Raw genomic sequence first — 20,404 nt, 5'->3', positions numbered from 1 at the left:
AATTCACTCTGTAGACCAGGCTGGCCTCGAACTCAGAAATTCACCTGCCTCTGCCACCCAAGTGCTGGGATTAAAGGCGTACACGACCACTGCCCAGCTATGCCCTGGTTTAATACTCAGAAGCACACACATGGGAAAAGGGAAAAGTCTGAAATGTATATCTTAAATGAATTCATTCTTAAAGGCAGAATTGAAGCCAATATTACAAGATCTGACAAGTGATATTTGACAGTACAGTATTCTGTTGCCCTCATGCACCAAGACTAATGAATAATCATAAATCACAAATATCAAGGCCAAAGGAATCTACACACCTAGGTCAGTTTCTTCCTTTCATGAAAAGGGAAGAAGCCATGAGTGGTTAAGTGGTTAGGCTGTAGTCACACTGCTAAGGATCCTGTACTGACCAGGCTGAAATTCTAGTTTCCTGAAACCTACTAGTGCTTCTATAGTGCTTGGAGGTAGGCTGCACACAACTGAGCTTGTCCCTTTTCTTGTACTGTCATCTCCTTCTCTTCCCACAGCTCAATTATCTAACTCTTCAAATATTTATCAGTTTGTTTGGTTTTTGAGACAGTCTCTCATTATGTAACTCTGGGTGTCTTTGAACTCACAGAGATCCACCTGCCACTGAGCATGCCTCATCAAACCCAGTTCATTGATGGGTTCTTTAAGATGGACACACTCAGTGTCTCCTAGCTTTGAAGTGTAGGTGTGTACTTTTGCTCCCCACAGTCACCCTAGGTACAAGAGCACAGCAGCCTTCCTGCTCCTTACTGCCCACCAGTCTCTGTGATGGTCTGAATGTGCTTTGCCTAGGGAGTGCCACTCTTAGTGGGTGTGACCTTGTTGGAGTAGGTGTGGCCTTGTTGGATGAAGTATGTCAGTGTTGGGATGGGCGTTGAGACCCTCCTGCTAGCTGATTGGAGGTCAGTCTTCTGTTTGCCTTCGGAACAAGACATAGACCTCCTCCTGCACCATGCTATGCCTGCCTGGATGCTGCCATGTTCCTGCCTTGATGATAATGGGCTGAACCTCTGAATCTGTAAGCCAGCCCCGATTAAATGTTTTCATTTATAAGATTTGCCTTGGTCACAGAGTTTCTTCATAGAAATGGAAATCCTAAGACATCAGTCCTTAACACTCATGAGAGCCTGGCTTATTTAACATAATAATCTCTAATTTTATCCATCCTGTCACCAATTACAGGATTTCATTTTTTGGCTACTACTTGTAGATCTGTGAAGCTATGCTTTCCTTATCTGTGCACTAATGGGCAGACACTGAGGTTGCCTCCTTTGCTTGGTTCTTATGACAAGTCTTGCCGTCCACACAGACTGCAGCTGCCTCTTCAGCACACTGGCTTGTTTTCCTCTAGATATATAGTTAGCAGTAGAAAACAATAGTTTCAACCCACCCAGGGAAGTGCTATTTAATTTAGTTTTTATTTTATTTCATTTTATTTACTAATGGGGTCCACTATTTAGCCTGGGCTGGCTTGAAACACGTTATGTGGCCTGGGCTGGCCTGAAACATGTTATGTGGCCTAGGCTGGCCTCTAACTGGCCTTTACCTCAGGAGAATCAATGGCAGCACAATCACACCTGATTGACAGTTTTTGAAGCCAGAAAGCTATGACATCTTTTACAGTCTTCTTTCTTTCTATCCTGTCCATCACTCTTTCCTGGTCACTATCCATAGAGCTCCTGCCTTAGTGTGTGCTGGCTCTAGGTTTTCCCCTTAGATTGATTGCCCAACCAATCTTGTAAATCGTCCCCTTGAAAAAGACTTTTCCCTACACAGCTGTCAGGAAAATGAGCCCTAAAAAATAAAAACTGCATCTTGTTCCTTCCTTAGTGAAGATCTCTGTTGGATATATGATATGGTGAATCTCTTAGCATGGAAGTCTTTGGTGTTGTTTTGAGACACGATCTTTCCACGTATCCCTGGCTCTCCAGGCACTCACTGCATAGACCAGGCTGATCTCATAGAGATGCATCTGCCTCTGCAGAGAGGAGCTGGGACTAGAGCTAAGCACCACCTCAGCCAGCTGTCTCTCACAGCCGTTCTGCACTTCTCCAGCCTCCTTTCCCATGTGACTGCTATGATGCTCTGACCCACAGCCAACTGCTCCACACTCAAATTTTATCACAGGTTAGACACATCGATAGAGCTGAGTAACAATCAAAACGTCAGCCAATGAAGGGCAAGCATTGCCTCACACTTGCTCTGTGGGTCAGTGAATGTTCTTTCAGGAACTCACTTATCAGTTACTGGACATGAAAGGCTTAGCATTGTGCAAGTACTTCTTACAGAATGTTGATAGAACTGAGCAATGTAACTGTCAAGAATCATTATCTTAGGCAGACAAGATGGCTCAGTGGGTAAAAGCACTTGCCTTGCAGCCTGACAACCTGAGTCCAATGCCCAGAACTCACATAAAGGTGGAAAGAGAGAACTGACAGTCCAAGACTGGCCTCCAATGTCCACCTGTCTATGTGCACACACACAGATAAGAATTTCTAAAAGGAATATTGTCTTACAGTGATTAAAGAATACCTTGTGTTTTGGTTGTTTCAAAGATTATGTGGTTCCAGATCTCAGTGATGCATTCTACTTTCGAACAGTACTTTAGGGAACATTTACCATTTCTAGTACAGCAGTGCCTCCTTTCCTCTAGATATCTAATGACTCTGATCACTACCATCTACGGCCCACAAATCAAAAGCCACAGTACTTGAAAATAGACATTGAGGGCTGGCGAGATGGCTCAGCAGGTAAAAGCACTGACTGCTCTTCCAAAGGTCCTGAGTTCGGATCCCGCCAACCACATGGTGGCTCACAAACACCCGTAATGAGATCTGACGCTCTCTTCTGGTGCATCTGAAGACAGCTACAGTGAATTACGCCGGAGCAAGCGGACCGGAGCGAGCAGGGCCAGCAGAGGTCCTGAGTTCAATTCCCAGCAGCCACACACATGATAGCTCACGGCTATCTGTACAGCTACAGTGTATTCATACACATAAAATAAATAAAATAAACCTTAAAAAAAATTAAAAAAAAAAAAGAAAGAAAATAGACATTGAAAACACAGAAATAGGGCTGGAGAGATGGCTCGTGGTTAAGAGCACCGACTGTTCTTCCAAAGGTTCTGAGTTCAAATCCTAGCAACGATATGGTGACTCACAACCATCCAGAATGAGATTTGACGCCCTCTTCTGGTGTGTCTGAAGACAACTATAGTGTACTTACATGTAATAAATAAATAAATCTTAAAAAAAAAAAAAACCACAGAAATAAAAACCAAATCAAACATCAAACTCAAAGCCATTCCAAAGTCTCATTCTCATTTCTCTGTCTGACGATATGGCTGAACCAAACACATCTATTAAAATCAAACTCCCTTTGAAAGCCACACAAGGGCTAGAGAGATGGGTCAGTGAGTAAGAACACTTGCTGCTCTTCCAGAGGATCTGGCATCAGTTCCCAGCACCCACAGGAAGCTCACAAATGTCTGTAACTTCAGTTCCAAGGGATATAATGCCCTTCTGGCAGCCATGGGCACCAGGTACACATGTGGTATACATCCATACACATGCAGACAAGTCAATCATACTCATAAAATAAATTAAATTAAAAAGTCACAAAAGATTTTGTTACATCAAAAAATGTTAGCCGGGCGGTGGTGGCGCACGCCTTTAGTCCCAGCACTTGGGAGGCAGAGGCAGGTGGATTTCTGACTTCGAGGCCAGCCTGGTTTACAGAGTGAGTTCTAGGACAGCCAAGGCTACACAGAGAAACCCTGTCTCAGAAAAAAAAAATGTTGGCAATCTAAATAGTTTCAAATAATTTTCCAAGAGGGAAAGTAACTAACCATTTTCACATTAACAATAATATAAAAATTTATACAAAGATAAACTAACCAAGCAATTTTTTTGTGTTGGCCTGAGAAGGCTGTCCCATGTCCAAACTCATGGATTTCCTGGCTCGGGGACTGGTTTGGCCTACAGCTGGGTAGGTGGCTGCAAGGTATCCTTCTGAACCCTTGGGAGAGGACCATGGCTGGGTCTCCTTTAGTGTCCTGAAAATTTTAAACAATTTAGAAGAATTAATTAACAAGAAGATAATAAATATAACCACTGTTCACTCATTCCTAATAGCTGTCTTATTTCCTAACAATGGCAATCAATTAATTAAAAAACTGCACTTTAAAGAGCTATAGGAAATAAACTTCTTTTCCTTTTTTTTCCCCCCAAGATAAGTTCCCATTAAGTTGCCCAGGCTGGTCCAGAACTTGCTATGTATTCCAAGTTGATCTTGAATTTCCAATCCTCCTGCCATACTTTCCAGAATGCTAGAAATACAGATATATACCATTACAGCTGGCTCTTAGTGTACAACTTTTACTATATCCCCAGAAAGTTAAACAGGAAGAGCTATACTGCATAATTTTATTAACTTTTTTCTTTTCTTCAGGACAGAGATTGAATCCAGAACCTCATGCATGCATGGCTAGTATTTTACCCCTAAACTGGTGAAACCCAGAGTGACTTATATATTTATTGACTGAGCCCAGGCTGGCCTCAAACTTGCTATGAAGCCAAGGATGACACCGAACTTCTGATGTTCCTGCTTCTATTTCCCAGGTGCCAAGAAGACAGGTGTGTACGCCACAGTCAGTCAGTTTTCTGTAGCACTGGGACTGAACTCAGGGCCTTCAGCATACCAGAAAAAAATCTTCTATCAACTGAGCTACACCTCTTGCTCCTATTTTGTTTGTCTTTGAAACAGGGTCTTAGGTAGCTGAGGCTGGCCTCAAACTCATATATGGCTAAAGATGACCTTGAATTCTGGATCCTCCTGTTTCCACCTTGTAAGGGTTGGGACCACAGGCATTTGCTATCACATATGGCTTCAACCTTTTTAATTTGACAAGAAAAAATTGTATATTTTTATTGAACAAGATGTTTTTAAAAAATGTATTTGAAGATGCCTAAGTATGCTAATATATGACATATATTGCCTTACATATTTGTCATTTATTGTGGTGAGAATACTTTTTTTTTTTAAAGATTTTTATTTATTATTATACATGAGTACACTGTAGCTGACTTCAGACATACCAGAAGAGGGAGTCAGATCTCATTATGGGTGGTTGTGAGCCACCATGTGGTTGCTGGGATTTGAACTCGCAGCCTTCGGAAGAGCAGTCGGTGCTCTTACCCGCTGAGCCATCTCGCCAGCCCTGAGAATACTTTTTTTTAAAGATTTTTAAATTTATTTTATGTGTATGAGTACATTGTAGCTATACAGATAGTTGTGAGCCTTGATTTATTTACTATTATAAATAAGTGCACTGTAGCTGTCTTCAGATGCACCAGAAGAGGGCGTCAGACCTCATTACGGGTGGTTGTGAGCCACTATGTGGTTGCTGGGATTTGAAGTCAGGAACTTCCGAAGAGCAGTCAGTGCTCTTACCTGCTGAGCCATCTTGCCAGCCCATGGTGAGAACACTTAATATCCATTATCTTAGCACTTTTAAAATACAGAATAAATACATTGTCATTAACTGATGCTGAGTAATAGATCTCTTGAACTGATTGCACTGAATTTTATAATCAAGGAAAATAAGTCTAAATAGGCAATTGTATTACTGAATTATTTAAAAACTGATAAAATTAAGTTTGAGAATTAAGTTTTCCTGAATACAGGTAACTATATTACTTTTTCCTTTCCTTAACCAAAAGAAGGTTCAAAGAAGTAAACTCATGGCAATAGCTAAAGAGTAAGGTTTCTGAGCACTGTGTTTATTAGGAAAACCTGCATACACTGTTGCAGTCTCAGTCAAGTCCTTGGGGAGGAGTCTTTCTATTATACAAAAGCAAGATATTAGTAAGTTTAATGACATACTGTCTCAAAGATTACTTTCCTATGTTCAACACTGTATCAAACTTTAAAGATGTTTAATTCATATTATAGAATAATACCCTAAAGATGGAATTTTTATGTAACTTCATGTTATATTAGGGAAAAAAAACCCTACACAAAGCCATGCATAACAGTAGTCATAATTTTATGATTCTCTCATACGAACCTACGCTGTAGAAACTGGGCATGGTGGTGAACGCCTTTAATTCTAGCACTTGGTGGGGGAAGATCTCTCTGAATTCAAGGTCAGACTACTTTACATAGTGAGTTCCAGACCAGCAAGAGACACAGAGAGAGAGCTTGCATCAAAGCAATAACAATAAAACTACACTATAGAAAGGTTTTAAATGTTAATGGCATTAATAAACAGTTCATGTGAATGTTTTTACCAATCTACATTACTTTTTATCATTGTTATTTCTTTTCTTTTTCTTTTTCTTTTTCTTTTTTTTCCGAGACAGGGTTTCTCTGCATAGCCCTGGTTGTCCTGGAACTTACTGTGTAGACCAGGCTGGCCTCGAACTCAGAAATCCGCCTGCCTCTGCCTCCCAAGTGCTGGGATTAAAGGCATGCGCCACCACCGCCCGGCCCATTATTTCTTAAAATATTTATTTACTCTATGTGTATGAGTGTCTTGCCTGCATGTATGTGTATGTTTAATGTGTCTGTTGTCCTCCAAGGTAGTCCAATGAGAATGTCAGATCCTCTGGAACTTAAGCTACAGATGGCTACAAGCAATTATGCAGGTGCTGGGAACCGAGAGAACCTGAGACCTCTGCAGGAATATAAGTGCTTTTACCCACTCAGGCAACCCTTCTGTCCATTCTTAGTTCTTATCATCAGGGATGCAATGGTGCTTGTATCTCATGTTAGGTCTTTCTTCCTTATTCAAATGTTTTGTGTTTAAAGGAATGAGCTAATAATAATATCAGAGAGACTAGAATAACTTTAATACTGCCTATATGAAATACCATGCACCTGTAGAGCAAATTTTGATAGCTACACTTGTTAGCCCATCTGGAGCTGCCACTCTGCTCCCTTCTAGAGTCCTCTGCTGCTGGTCTCCATCACATGGAAACTCAAGCCTGACTACAGCTATGTAATCATGAGGCTGTGTCCACTTACCTATAGCTGGGGTCACCGTGATGAATGGGATATGTATCCATAGGAACATTTTCCATTGAAATATCAGTAAGAAGAAGGGACTTCCTATGCTTGAGGCTACAGCGACTTCGAACCTCTTCGGATACTGTGAGTAGAGCTAACAGGAAAAGGAAAAGCTGATAAAACAGGCGTCATTTCTTCCAACCTTAAGAAGCTATTACTATTACCATGTACTATTTTATGTGTAAATAAAGAGCCCTGGAAAGCGAGAGGATGGAGAGTATAAACACGCAGGGTAGACTTATCCTCAAGAGTTTACAGACTGCTTTGGAAGACTGCATAAACATGAAACAAAGCAATCTGATAAACACCTTACTTTCTCAAGCACTTGACTATATATCTGCTTTCAATAATCACAAAAAGTAGGCAGGGCATATATCTGAAATGCACTGATAAAATATTTTGGGATGTAAAATGGTTTGTTCAAGGCTGCATGCTTCAAACAAAACAATCTGGCAAACCCAGAAATTTGCTAAAGTGAGAATGGGCATCTTCCATTAAGCCATACTGCAAACTGCATTCTGTGAGTAGAATACAGTAGAGATGTCGGAAAAGACATACAAAAGCACTTTGTAAAATAGTGGGGATTGGGGGCTGGAGAGATGGCTCATGGTTAAGAGCACTGACTGCTCTTCCAGAAGTCCTAAGTTCAATTTCCCGCAACCACATGGAGGCTCACAGCCATCTGTAATGGGATTCAATGCCCTCTTCTGGTGTGTCTGAAGACAGCTACAGTGTACTCATATAGTTAAAATAAATTTTAAAAATTCTTTAAAAAAAATAGTGGGGAATGGACAGGTACCCCAGGTCAAACAGCGCAAAGAATTAATACTGAAAAGGCAGAAGCCGGGTAGGAGACTGGAGTGGAGACAGTAGTAGATTGGTTTGAAGCATCATGCCCATTTTGAGAGGCTAATAACAAGTGATGTTTATGAAATTTACACAGAGGACAGAAGAGAAGGCTATAATGGCATGCTGTGATGGGCTGAGGCAATTTGATTTTACTATATTTCAGATTTCAGTACAAATTCTTTTATAATGAAAATATTTTGGCAAAACCTTTACATCTTCAAATACCAAAGGACTGAACTGCCATGTTCTATTGGACTATAGACCAGCTGCAAAGACCCATAGCTAGGCAAGGGAATCATTTGGTGATTCTAAGACAACGGTAGACTCAGGCTGATTTAGTCAATTTTGTGCGTTTACCTGCTAAGTAAGCCACACTCTGTGTATTCACCTCAAATTTGTCACAATTTCTATGTTTGTTAACGAGAGTTAGTAGTGTATGCAAAATTCTGACTGTTCTTGCAACAATGGCAGGTGAAGGATGCCTGTACCCTATAAAAAGAAAAAAAAAAAACAAATAACCAGTTAATTAGTCCATGAACAAATGTTTGAGCTCTTATGCTGTGACATGTAACTCTACAAGAAAAGGAAAATTCCTGCCATCCAAGAATAGCCATTTGTGAAGGTAAAGCATAAAAATGTGAAGTTAATCATACATAAGATTAAGTACTACAAAATGTGTAGAAGAGGGTGTTCCTGAAACCCTAAAGGAGAAGGCATTAGGAAACAAAGTGCATTCTTGACTTTTCCATCTCCTAAAGAAGCACAGAAGTTAGAAATAAATACAAACAAAACTGCGCACCAGAGTTCCCCTTGAGACTTCATTTGAAGGAAGGGTGCTAATATTTAAAATGTGTTTCTCCTTTGGGACTACAGCAATGACTCAGCAGTTAAGGACCAGGGTTTGGTTTCCACAGAGGGGTTCACAACTGCCTACACCTCTAGTTCTCAGGTAACAAGTACACAGGTACTACACATACATACGCACAAGCAAATCACTTGTAAATAAATAAATACATCGTTAAAATTTTTTTCTTTTATTTTTGCTTCCTTATTTTTGTTTTTTGTTTTACTGATCTTTGGGATAGTGTTTTACTATGAAGCTAAGGACTAGGGTGCCCTTGAACTCACAGACAGACATCTACCTGCCTCTGCCTCCCCAAGTGCTGATATTAAAGGTAGGTACCATCATGCCTGGCTTAACATTATTTATTTATTTATTTATTTATTTATTTATTTATTTATTTAATAACTAAGCACCTTATTAAAGTATGGCTCTGAAGCTATAAAGCTGGCAATAAGCAGCAAAAGCTAGGTAGAAGCACATTAGCTCTAGTCTAGTTGGAGATGGTTAGCTATAGAAAGAGCAATGAAAACTGAAAGAGGCACCAGAATGGCAGACTCTATGGTTCACAGTAAGAGCACTGATTGAAAACAGGTTAGAAACCAGTCACAGAGTGTCTATGATTGTGTCTGAATAGCAGCGTGCTCTAAACTGAAAATCTCTTTCATTCCTTGGCAATGCTGGAAACTGAACCCAAGTGTTCTATGGCTGAGCTCATCCCTAAGCCTTCTTGATTCAATTTGTACAATAACATTTGCAATATGTACACTGAAATACCATCATGTGCAGCTTTCTAGTAACCAGTAACACAGCAACTAAGTCTTGGGGGAATTTTACTATTAACTACTTTGATCTTTTAAGGTCTGATATATAAACTAGGTTCTAATTAAATGCTAATTGAAACAACTTATACAGATATAGTTTTCATTTTAAAGTAAAACATGTAAGTTTGATTACAGCAATTTATCTCAAGTAATCAATTCTTCTTAGTTACTTTTGTCTTCTAGATACAATTTCATGAAACATTCTAACAAAAAGCCTCTTTACCTTTTAAGAGGTGTCCAACTAGTGCAAAGTTAAAATTAGAGTTGAAATTGAGTCCAACAAAGTGATCCATTTGCTTGCAGTGCCATTCCAGAGGATTCCGGATTGCCATAAACACTTCTTCTGGACTCTATTAAAAACAATCAGGAAGTAGATGGTGGAGTTCACACAGAAATTTCCCTTTTCATTTTCCAGTACTAGAAACCCAAGTCTACCTTATATTCTTGGCTCATATTTTTCTTAAAAACTCACTGTTTTTACTTGTGTTGAACAGTTCTCACATGCTAAATAATTCTTTCAGTTTCAGAGAAATTATTTTTAGATAGCAGACACCCCTATAAGAACATTTAAGCTACTATAAATTAAGTGATATAGGACAGTAAAAAAGATAAATAATAAGATAGTAGATAACTCAAATTGCTTTAATTTATAACATGGGGTGTGTGTGTGTGTGTGTTGGGGTCAGGGGTTCCTGGGGATTGAACCTAGAGCCTTATTCATGCTAAGCAAGTACTCTTACCACTGAGCTGTATGAACCTGCTCTGTAGCAAAGGCTGGCTCACTCCTGATTCTGTGTCTATACCTCTCAAGTACTAAGATTATAGTCACTAATCAAATGCCCAGCTCCACTTGTCTGCTGATGTCCAATTCCTATAGGGACTCCACACTGTGTTGCCTCTGCCTCAGTCACTCGAGGAGTAGGACCTAAAGACAAGCACTATTACTCTAACTCTACCATCCCAAAGAATAGTCTGTTGATTTTAATAAGCTTTATTAACTCTGATGTGAAGGTAGGAAAGAGAGTATGTCTTCAGATATTTGTTTTATTTGTAAATATTCTTAACATACAAATAGCCAATAGCTAGCCATTACTTGTAACCACCGTAATCTCAATCAATTCCAGAGCAGAGCAATGAACTTAGTAGAGAAGGGGCTAGCTCAGAACCAGACATATTCCAGTAACTTCTTTACTCCTTTCCATTTTGTGAACAGAGGTCTGACTGATGAACTTCAAGGTATCTTCTACCTATAATTTAGTTTCACATTTCCTAGACTTCCAGCTGTTTTGGGTCACACTATATACACTGAGCAAGTACTTTAGAGGCTGGAAAGATGGCACAGTAGTAGTTAAGAGCACTTGCTGCTCTTACAGAGGACCTGAGTACGCTTCCCAGAACTCCTATAAGGCAGTTCACATACACCTGTAACTCCAGTTCCAGATGATCTGATCCCTTCTTCTAACCTCAGGGGCACCAGACCAGGCACACATGTGCTACACATATGGTATACATGCAGGGAAATATTCTATACCACAAACAAACACACACACAAACACACACACACACACACACACACACACACACACACACACACACACACACACACACTTTAGACCAGGTTACCTTCAGACTCAGGCCATGTTCTGTTTCCACATAGCCCAGTTCATTTCAAGATAGTGTGTGCACATGTGCACACATTTTCTTCAAAAGAACATTCTCTTTTTTCTTAAGCTGTTTGTTTTTCTCCAAAACAAAAGGAGCATGCTTTTGGATTGGCTTTGAAATAACAGTTTCCATTTACTTAGCACACATGTGCCTCCACTGTGTGAGGCCTGGGAACTGAACTGAGGTCGTCAGGCTGGGTGGTAAGTGCCTCTGCATGCTAAGCCACATCACTAGACCAATTCTGGGCTCCTTTATTTTATCCTCTGTACTCAGAACCAAAATCTAACCCCCTACTTACGTTGATCAGTGTGAAGGGGGCTGCTAATGGTATACTTTAAAGTGAGACTGGGCAAAAACTGTCTGTAGTCTCCAACTTCCTTATTTGTTATTAACTCTACAGATTTTTCTTCAAGTGCACTGTCAATAAAAATAAGTTTTCTTATTGAATAACTGAAAAAATAGTCATACATACACATTATAAATAAAAATAAACAAGGATGAAGAATGCTACTAAATAACCAGTAATGAATACACAGGGCCTGGTGTGATAGCTCTTATTCCTCTTCAGTATTATTTTAAGATAAAAAAACATATTTGTTTATTTTATGTGCATGAGTGTTTTGCTTCCACGTATGCTTGTGCACTAGATTCCTGGGACTGCAGCTAGAGGTGGCTGTGAGCCGCCATGGAAGTGCTGGGAAGGATAGTCAGAACCCTTACTGCTGAGCCATCTTTCTGGCCCTACTTACTACTATTCTAATCACTAATGGTAGGGCACACAGTTCTTGGCTATTTTTATATAGGAGCTATGGATTAAGCAGTTTTTAGTGAGCTACTAAGGAACTATACTCACAATAAAACACACTATCGTAATGTTTAGATTATGGACCTCTTTTGACATCAAGAGAGCCATAGGAGACAAGGCTGAGACGACTCATTGTGAGCAATGTGGCCTCAGAGGACAGCTTACGCACCTTGTCATTGAATATCCGGAGACTATCCAAGGTGTGCAGGTTTTGTTCCAGAAGTGCAGTGCCGGCTGAATACAAGTTGACCTCATCTAGCTGCAGCACAGCCACAGCAACCCAAAAGAGGGCTTTGTGCAGTGGCGAGTCCTGGAAAAGGAGACATGCTCCAGTGAGTGAGGTGAACCAAGACATACTGTCTTCCACGATGCTGCAGCAGAAACCAGAGCAGGCTGCCTACCAAGTGACTGTCCTCTCTCTCCTTTGAGAAACACGAACAGACAGATGAGCACTTGGCCAGTTCCATGTATCTGATTACAACGACCATAAGCTAGCCTGAGAGAGCAAGCTTCCTCCGGATTTTCCCCAATGCTTGGATGCCAAATCCAGTGCCCAGAGTTGGCAGATTCTCTATAGCAGACTGGCACCTGCCACTTCCTGGTTACACTACAGACAGTGTCCAGGCTAACTGTCCTTTTCCCTTCTCTGGGTCACCAGTGTCCTGCTTTTATCATACTGACACCTAGGAAGTGATCATTTCCAAACTCCTTCCTGAAGAGTGCTGAATGCTAGAATGATTCTACTCAATCTTTATACCTTTCTCTATCAACTCTAGTAGGATGGTCTATTTATCACCCCACTGTCCTACTTATTTCTAACTCTAGTTAGATACTAGCCTTTTAACTTCTTATCACTCTTGCTAGTATAAACTCTTATTCATATGTATTCCATGCCTCCCTCCTACTCTTCCCTTCCCTCAATGGAGACTGTACCCAGGGCCTAATACATGCTATGCAAGTACTCTACCTTCAATTACGCCCTAAGCTAGCATACAGATTCCTCTGATGAGCAGGTACACTGTTCCTGGCTTTATATCCCCTACAGCAGTGACCACTAACCAACACACCGAGTGGTAGTTTACTGGCTTTATTTGTCTATGTCTCAACATCCATACCCATCCCAGACACAGGCCACTTATGAACTTTGTTTACTACTTGTATATCTCTAAGCACTACAAGATACATATGTGATACTCAACTCTTTTTCCCCCCCAAGACAGGATTATCTCTAGGTAGCTGTGGCTGTCCTTGAACTTGCTCTGTAGATCAGGTTGGTCTCAAAATCACAAAGATCACCTGCCTCTGCCTCCCCAGTGCTGGGACTAAAGGCTGCACCACCACCACCCAGCTCAACTTTCTTCTAGTACCAAAGAGAAAAAAATATCACAAATAATTAAACATAGGAGAAAAGATACTCTATATTTATTCATTCTCTACTTCAAACTACTATGACTTGTGACACAGACTTTTTTTTTTAAAAAAAAGATTTATTATTATAAATAAGAACACTGTAGCTGTCTTCAGACAGACCAGAAGAGGGCATCAGATCTCATTATGGGTGGTTGTGAGCCACCATGTGGTTGTTGGGATTTGAACTCAGGCTCTTAGGAAGAGCAGTCAGTGCTCTTACCCGCTGAGCCATCTCACCAGCCCCACAGGTTCCACTTTGCCCACAGTTTCTTCTTATATCCTCTTTCAAATCAACCCTTCCTTTCCTTTCTTCTCCACCCCACCTCTCTCCCCATCCTTCTTTCTCTACCCCACCTCCCTTCCTTTTGAGACAAGTATTTTCTTTTTCTTTTTTTGGTTTTTCGAGACAGGGTTTTCTCTGTATAGCCCTGGCTGTCCTGGAACTCACTCTGTAGGCCAGGCTGGCCTTGAACTCAGAAATCCACCTGCCTCTGCCTCCCAAGTGCTGGGATTAAAGGCATGTGCCACCACCGCCCGGCGAGACAAGTATTTTCTATGTAGCCCTAGCTGTCCTGGGATTTGCTATGTTGACCAGGCTGGTCTCTCAATAACAGAAATCAACCTGTTTCTTCATGAGTGATGGGTTAAAAGTATGGGCCACCAGGCTAGGCCACTCCCCCTTATTTTCTAACTCTGTGACAAGAGGCTCCACGTTGACTATAATTTCTTCTTTATATTTCTCTTCAATCCATCCCATTTCCTAAACTCTGTATAAGAAAAGCCCACGCTGAGTCAGTACCAATGATTACCTTATTAAGAAGCGGCTGTAATTTTGTTAGTGCTATCACCGTAGATTCTATCAGAACTTGACTGTTGTAAGTGTCAGGTCCTTTTAAACAACTTTCAAGTGCCTTTTAGGGAAACAGAAATCTTTGTTTTACTTTTCATTGAAATAAAACATCAATTCCTATAATGAATCTTCAGATTTAGCTGAGAAACATGTAGGTATTTGACAATTTCTAAAAATGGTGAACACTCTATACCTATTTTAAAAATATTTCTATATTACATTCTAATAAGAAGATCATTATTATATTAATTATAAATTACATAGCTGTATATTAAGGCTATATGGCTTTCAAGACTGATTAAGGATACCTGATTAGAAAAGAGGCAAATACTCCTTTTGGAAGATATTTTCTTTTTCTTTTTGAGACAAGTCCTTTGAAGTATGTAGCTCTGGCTGTCCTGGAACTCACTTATGTAGACCAGGTTGACCTCATACTCTCAAATAAATCTGCCTACCTCTGTCTCTATAGTGCTGGGATTAAAGGCATGTGCCACAACCTTGAACTTAAAGGTAGACAGGTAAGATTTCATTGCTTCAAAGAATTGCAGTAAGGAAAATAAAGTTTGAATGCTTAACAAATAAATAATTACGGTGCTGCTACCATTTATTACATTTTAGTGTGTTTTTAAAAGCTCAAAGTATAATTTGTAAGTTGGAACAAATCTTTGGGAAAAGCGGAATAGGTACCTTGCTAAGAATTCGGATAATCTGCTTTATCTGTCCATGAGACACACGTTTGCTAATACACCCAAACACCACAAGAGCTCTTGGCTGCAGCGACGGGTTGTACTGAAATGCAAATCTGCAATGAAAAGAGCCAAGGAACTTATGAAAACCTTTGTGTGTATGCACATTATAAATACAAGATTGCTGATGCTGCTGCAATAGCTACTTTCAACAATACACACAGTTCCAGTTACTAGTCAACTGAAGACACACCTTTGAGCCAGTTCTGTCCACTGATCCAGCCACTTGCATGTTGGAATATCTCTCATACATGCCTGAAAAACAGGACACTCTAAATACATATGTGTACATAAATATTCTAGGAATATTTAATATTCTCACATCTGTAAGTGATATCTGTTATAAAAAAAACACATTAGAATGGGCTGGAGACATGGCTTGGCAGTTCAGAGCACTTGCTCTGGCAGAGGATGTGAGCTGTTTCCAGAGTCCAAAGAGGGTCATATCCATCCGTAACTTCAGTTCTGGGGAATTTGATGTCCTCTTCTGGACTCTTCTCTGACCCTTGGATACCAGGCACACATGTGGTATACACATACATGTAGGCAAAACATTCATATGCACAAAGTAAGATAAATTTAAAGAATAAACACATTCTAAAGGACAATGTGTACTGTAATAGAATAAACCAGTATTTCTTCTGTATATTACAGAATTTTTTTTCAGATGAGGTGTTACTATGTAGGCCTGGCTGACTTAGAATTCCCTATATAGACTCAGCTGGCTTAAAACTCGCACAATCCACCTGTCTCTCCCTCTTCCTGTGCCATTACATCTTTTGCATTGCACACTTTAAATATGATTTTAATTTGGTTTATTGTCATTTTTCCATCTATACCTCCATGATCTCCAACAAAGCTTCTGTGACTGTTTCCAGGGATGTCAAAGCAAAAGTCTCCCTCTCATAGGAGCCAGGGGAGAAGGACCGGTCCCGGTAACTGGAACGGAAGGCAATGACAGCAGCTGACTTGACTTTGCTAATGCCAAACAGTAAGTAAAATTTGGGTAATGAGAACTCTGTTAGACTGAGCCTCAAAACTTGCTTGGTCTCTTCTGTAAGAGAAAAAGAAAATACCAATATTTTAACTCTAAAGTGATAAGTTTCATCTTCAATTCAATAAAATGTAAATATCATGCAAAAATCACCCAACCATGTTACCTAAATAAAATTTCTAAATGTATAATGTTAGTGGCTATATAATAAAACTGCACTAGTAATGCAACACTATCTACTGATAATAAATTTTTAGGTTATATGAAAATTATAAGTATCTACATGACAAAGAAAGCCTTTATTGTAGCTTTCTGTGGTGTCAAGTTATTTTTATTATTTTCTTGTTTGATAAAATTTCAAATTACTGCTTGAAGGCCTGGTGAGTTGATACTATTACAGTAAGAAACCTATAGCAGTCAGGTAAGGTTAAGCTGAGAAAGAACCAGTAAAGAAAGATTACCTTCTAGGAACTTACCACTAAAATGAAGCTGTGAACAAGTACACAGAGAGTGAATGATATTAATGACCAGCCCATGTGTGGAAGCTCGAAGGGACAAGGGACCTGTGGCTACTAAGAAAGTGACAACATGGAAGAGATAGGGAAGATGAGCTGCCACATCGAGGGAGTTGTTGAAGGACAGCATCAGCATGTAGCGTGCTAAAATGGCAATATCGTCCCACATAAGATGTTGTTCTAAAGTTGGAGTTGGAGATAAGCAAGTCTTGTCAATTATTTTACACATCCTTCCAATAACCTGTAAAGAAGAACAAGTTTTAAAATACAAGACTAAAAGTTCCATCACACCTAAAATTGAGGGTGCTGGAGAGATAAATCAGAGGTTAAGAGCACCTGCTGCTCTTATAAGGAACCCTGGTTTCTAGCACCCACATGGCAGCTCACAACCATCTGCAACTTCAGTTCCAGGGAATCTGACACCCTCTTCTGATCTCTGCAGACACTGTACATACATCGCACACGTACTCATAAAAGAAAAATAAGCAAATCTTAAAAAATAAACTCAGGATTGATGAGATGGCTCAACAGGTTAAGGTGCACATTGTCCAGCCCCATACCATGGGACCCATCTGGTAGAAGGAAATAATTGACTCCCACAAATTATCCTCTGACTTCTACATGTGTACAAAGACATTCATGCATACACACACACACACACACACACACACACACACACACTCACTCTCACTCACTCACTCATTCAAATAAACCTATTTAAACTTAGCTAGTTACAAAACAAAAACTCTCAAGATGATAAACAGATATAATGGCATAGTCCAAGAGGTACAGAAGAAGTGGTTACCTTACTCGACACCAACTTCACATTCCCAGAAGCTAAAGCCACAGCCGTGTCTGCCATCACCTCAGCTTTGATAGACCCTAAGCCTCCCGTTGCACTGGTTTTGATGAAACTGTCAAGCACAACATCTAGCAGGTCTGTGATCTGGTGAGACAAGGAAAGCCATGTTGCTGTCAAGTATGCTGCCATAATTAAGAAATACTCAAAAGAGCCCAAGTAATAGCCATCTTGTCTTACCCCAGACTTTCAAAGTTCTAGACTTAGAGACCTATAAAACATCCAGGGAAGAATGAGGGTGCCACTTGACTCTCTCTTTCAGAGTAAGATCAGTATTCAGAGTTTGAACATCTTTACATGACTATCTTCAGCTGCTTAGACACTATGTCTGTGCTCTAAGACAGTAACACATAACCAATCTACTTACTTTAATGATATCATACAGTCAGAAAACTGGCTCCAAAGCCATTTAAAGTCATTTAGATTTACAACATTGTCTAAGTTAAGGGCACTGCTTCCTTAAGTGATTATTTTAAAGAAATAATGTGCATCTCCCTTGTCAGGTTAAGAAAGTTGTATCATAGTCTATGCTACAACTATAAATGTAAGCAGATGTTCTGACTAACATTAAGAAGTGGTGACTGAGATCTGTGGCATATAGGGGCTAAGTACATATTTAAACACTATTTAGTAGGAATGACAACAGGTGTCTACAGCTAAACTCTATATAATTATGCAAGGAAGAGAGCTCTGAGACGTGTTAGCGATTTACAGGGCTGGGTATGTGTCTGCATGCTTCTGAAGGACAGAACAGTGTGCTTTGCATAATGTGGGAACCAAGAATTACTAGCACAAAAGAGGCACTAGATAAGTATCAGTGTAAATTCAATACCTGCCCAAGGCTCCCCCAGATTTTTGCTTGAATAGAAGGGTACATCTGCTTCTCATTTATGGTCATTGTTATTAGCTTATCAAGGATGGCAGTAACCCTTTGTCGTTTGGCATCATCATTATGCTTACAAAAACGGACTAGATTTGACAGCCACGGGGTCATATATTCCAAACAAAGGTGCTTCAATTCAATACCTGTGGAGAAAATACTCCATTAGCGTAGATAGTCAAAGAAAATTACAAACATTTTATTTTAATTTTTATGTGTATGGTGAGTATGTTCTGGCCTGGTTTCTAACAAGCCAGAAAATAGGGTCTGATCCCCCGGGGCCAGAGTTGTAGCCACTGTGAGCCATTACATGAGTACTGGCAATCGGACCCGGGTCTTCTGAAGGAACAGCCAGTACTGCTGATCCACCTCTCTAGCCTCAGTAAAGAATCAATCATGAAGGATGTAGCAGAATTTTCCCCCAGTTAATTTAAATATTAATACAACAAGAAGCCTGTGATTGGGCAGTGGAAAAGCAAAGTGGGTGGAGATTTTTAGAAATGGGAGAGAGGGGAGAGAAGGAAGGAAGGAAGATGGAGGAAGAGAAAGACGATCCAGATTCCCCGTGGCCTTAAATAGCCACAGGTAGCTATGAATATCATAAAAGGATAGAATGATTGGGATAACTTGTCTAGTCTAGGTGGGCAGCTTGTATCATTATCAATTGGCTCTAAAATTACTATGTGGGCGTTTTGTGAATTGAAAATTTATTGATATATAAAAACTGACTGATAATTATAAGCTTTAAGAGTTTTGAAGGGCTGGAGAGATGGCTCAGCAGCTAAGAGCACTGACTGCTCTTTGAAGGTCCTGAGTTCAAATCCCAGCAACCACATAGTGGTTCACAACCACCCATAATGAGATCTGACGCCCTCTTCTGGTGCGTCTGAAGACAGCTACAGTGTACTTATAAATAAATCTCTGGGCCTGAGCAAGCAGGGACTGAGCAAGTGGAGTCGACCAAAGCGAGCAGAGTTGACAGAAGTGAGCAAAGATCTTAAAAAGTCAATTCCCAACAACCATATGAAGGTTCACAACTATCTGTATAGCTACAGTGTGTATTCATATACATAAAATAAATAATAAATCTTTAAAAAAAAAAAAGGAGCTTTGAAAATTGAGGTGACAGCAGATGCTGGCGAGGATGTGGAGAAAGAGGAACATTCCTCCACTGTTGGTGGGATTGCAAGCTGGTATAACCACTCTGGCAGTTCCTCAGAAAACTGGATATAGTATTACCTGAGGATCAGCTATACCACTCCTGGGCATATTGCCAGATGATGCTCCAACATGTAATAAGGACACATGCTCCACTATGTTCATAGCTGCTTTATTTATAATAGCCAGAAGCTAGAAAGAGCCCAGATGTCCTTCAACAGAGGAATGGATATAGAAAATGTGGTACATTTACACAAAGGAATACTACTCAGCTATTAAAAACAATAAATTCATGAAATTCTTAGGCAAATGGATAGAACTAGAAAATATCCTATGTACTCACTGATAAGTGGATATTAGCCTAAAAGCTCAGAATACCCCAAATACAATTCAAAGACCACATGAAGCTCAAGAAGAAGGAAGATCAAAGTGTGGAAGCTTCAGTCCTTCTTAGAAGAGGGAACAAAATACTCATGGGAGGAAATATGGAGACAAAGTGTGGAGCAGCGACTGAAGGAAAGGCCATCCAGAGACTGCCCCACCTGGAGCTCCATCCCATATACAGTCACCAAACCCAGATACTGTTGTGGATGCCAAGAAGTGCTTGCTGACAGGAACCTGATATAGCTGTCTCCTGAGAGGCTCAAACAAACAAACAAACAAAAAAAGAAAATGTGAGCAATGAAGTTGGGCAAAGATCAGCAGTTATGTTAGTTACAGGGTATGGAGGTAGACAGATGTTAAGAAGAATAGATATTAAATTAATGAAACTTATTAAAACAAACTCAGTACTGATTCTGGATCTGGCATCATCTACCAACAAATATGTCCAATAAAAATCATAGTTCCAAGTCAACTATAAAAAGGGAAGCAACTAGTTCCTTAAAATCTTTTTTTTTTTTTTTTTTTTTTT

General features: G+C 40.0%; 1 protein-coding gene across 4 annotated transcripts in view; it reads right to left on the bottom strand.

Annotated features, from left to right (window-relative positions):
* Nf1 (neurofibromin 1) overlaps positions 1-20,404 on the bottom strand; it is a 258,357-nt gene that overhangs the window by 18,009 nt on the left and 219,944 nt on the right. For all 4 annotated transcript variants that reach the window (XM_031355033.1, XM_031355032.1, XM_031355034.1 and 1 more), the window contains 12 exons: positions 18,286-18,479; positions 17,400-17,540; positions 16,556-16,835; positions 15,925-16,139; positions 15,279-15,340; positions 15,027-15,141; positions 14,299-14,400; positions 12,249-12,389; positions 9,833-9,959; positions 8,302-8,433; positions 7,054-7,189; positions 3,924-4,081 (listed from right to left, as the gene is read on the bottom strand). In XM_031355033.1, coding sequence (XP_031210893.1) covers positions 3,924-4,081; positions 7,054-7,189; positions 8,302-8,433; positions 9,833-9,959; positions 12,249-12,389; positions 14,299-14,400; positions 15,027-15,141; positions 15,279-15,340; positions 15,925-16,139; positions 16,556-16,835; positions 17,400-17,540; positions 18,286-18,479 — 1,803 coding nt within the window. The remainder of the gene's footprint in view (positions 1-3,923; positions 4,082-7,053; positions 7,190-8,301; positions 8,434-9,832; positions 9,960-12,248; positions 12,390-14,298; positions 14,401-15,026; positions 15,142-15,278; positions 15,341-15,924; positions 16,140-16,555; positions 16,836-17,399; positions 17,541-18,285; positions 18,480-20,404) is intronic.

The sequence above is a fragment of the Mastomys coucha genome, unplaced genomic scaffold, assembly GCF_008632895.1.
Source record: "Mastomys coucha isolate ucsf_1 unplaced genomic scaffold, UCSF_Mcou_1 pScaffold5, whole genome shotgun sequence".
NCBI classification, from domain to species: Eukaryota; Metazoa; Chordata; class Mammalia; order Rodentia; family Muridae; genus Mastomys; species Mastomys coucha.
The sequence above is the reverse complement of the archived record's forward strand: the minus strand, read 5'-3'. Positions and strand labels throughout refer to the sequence as shown.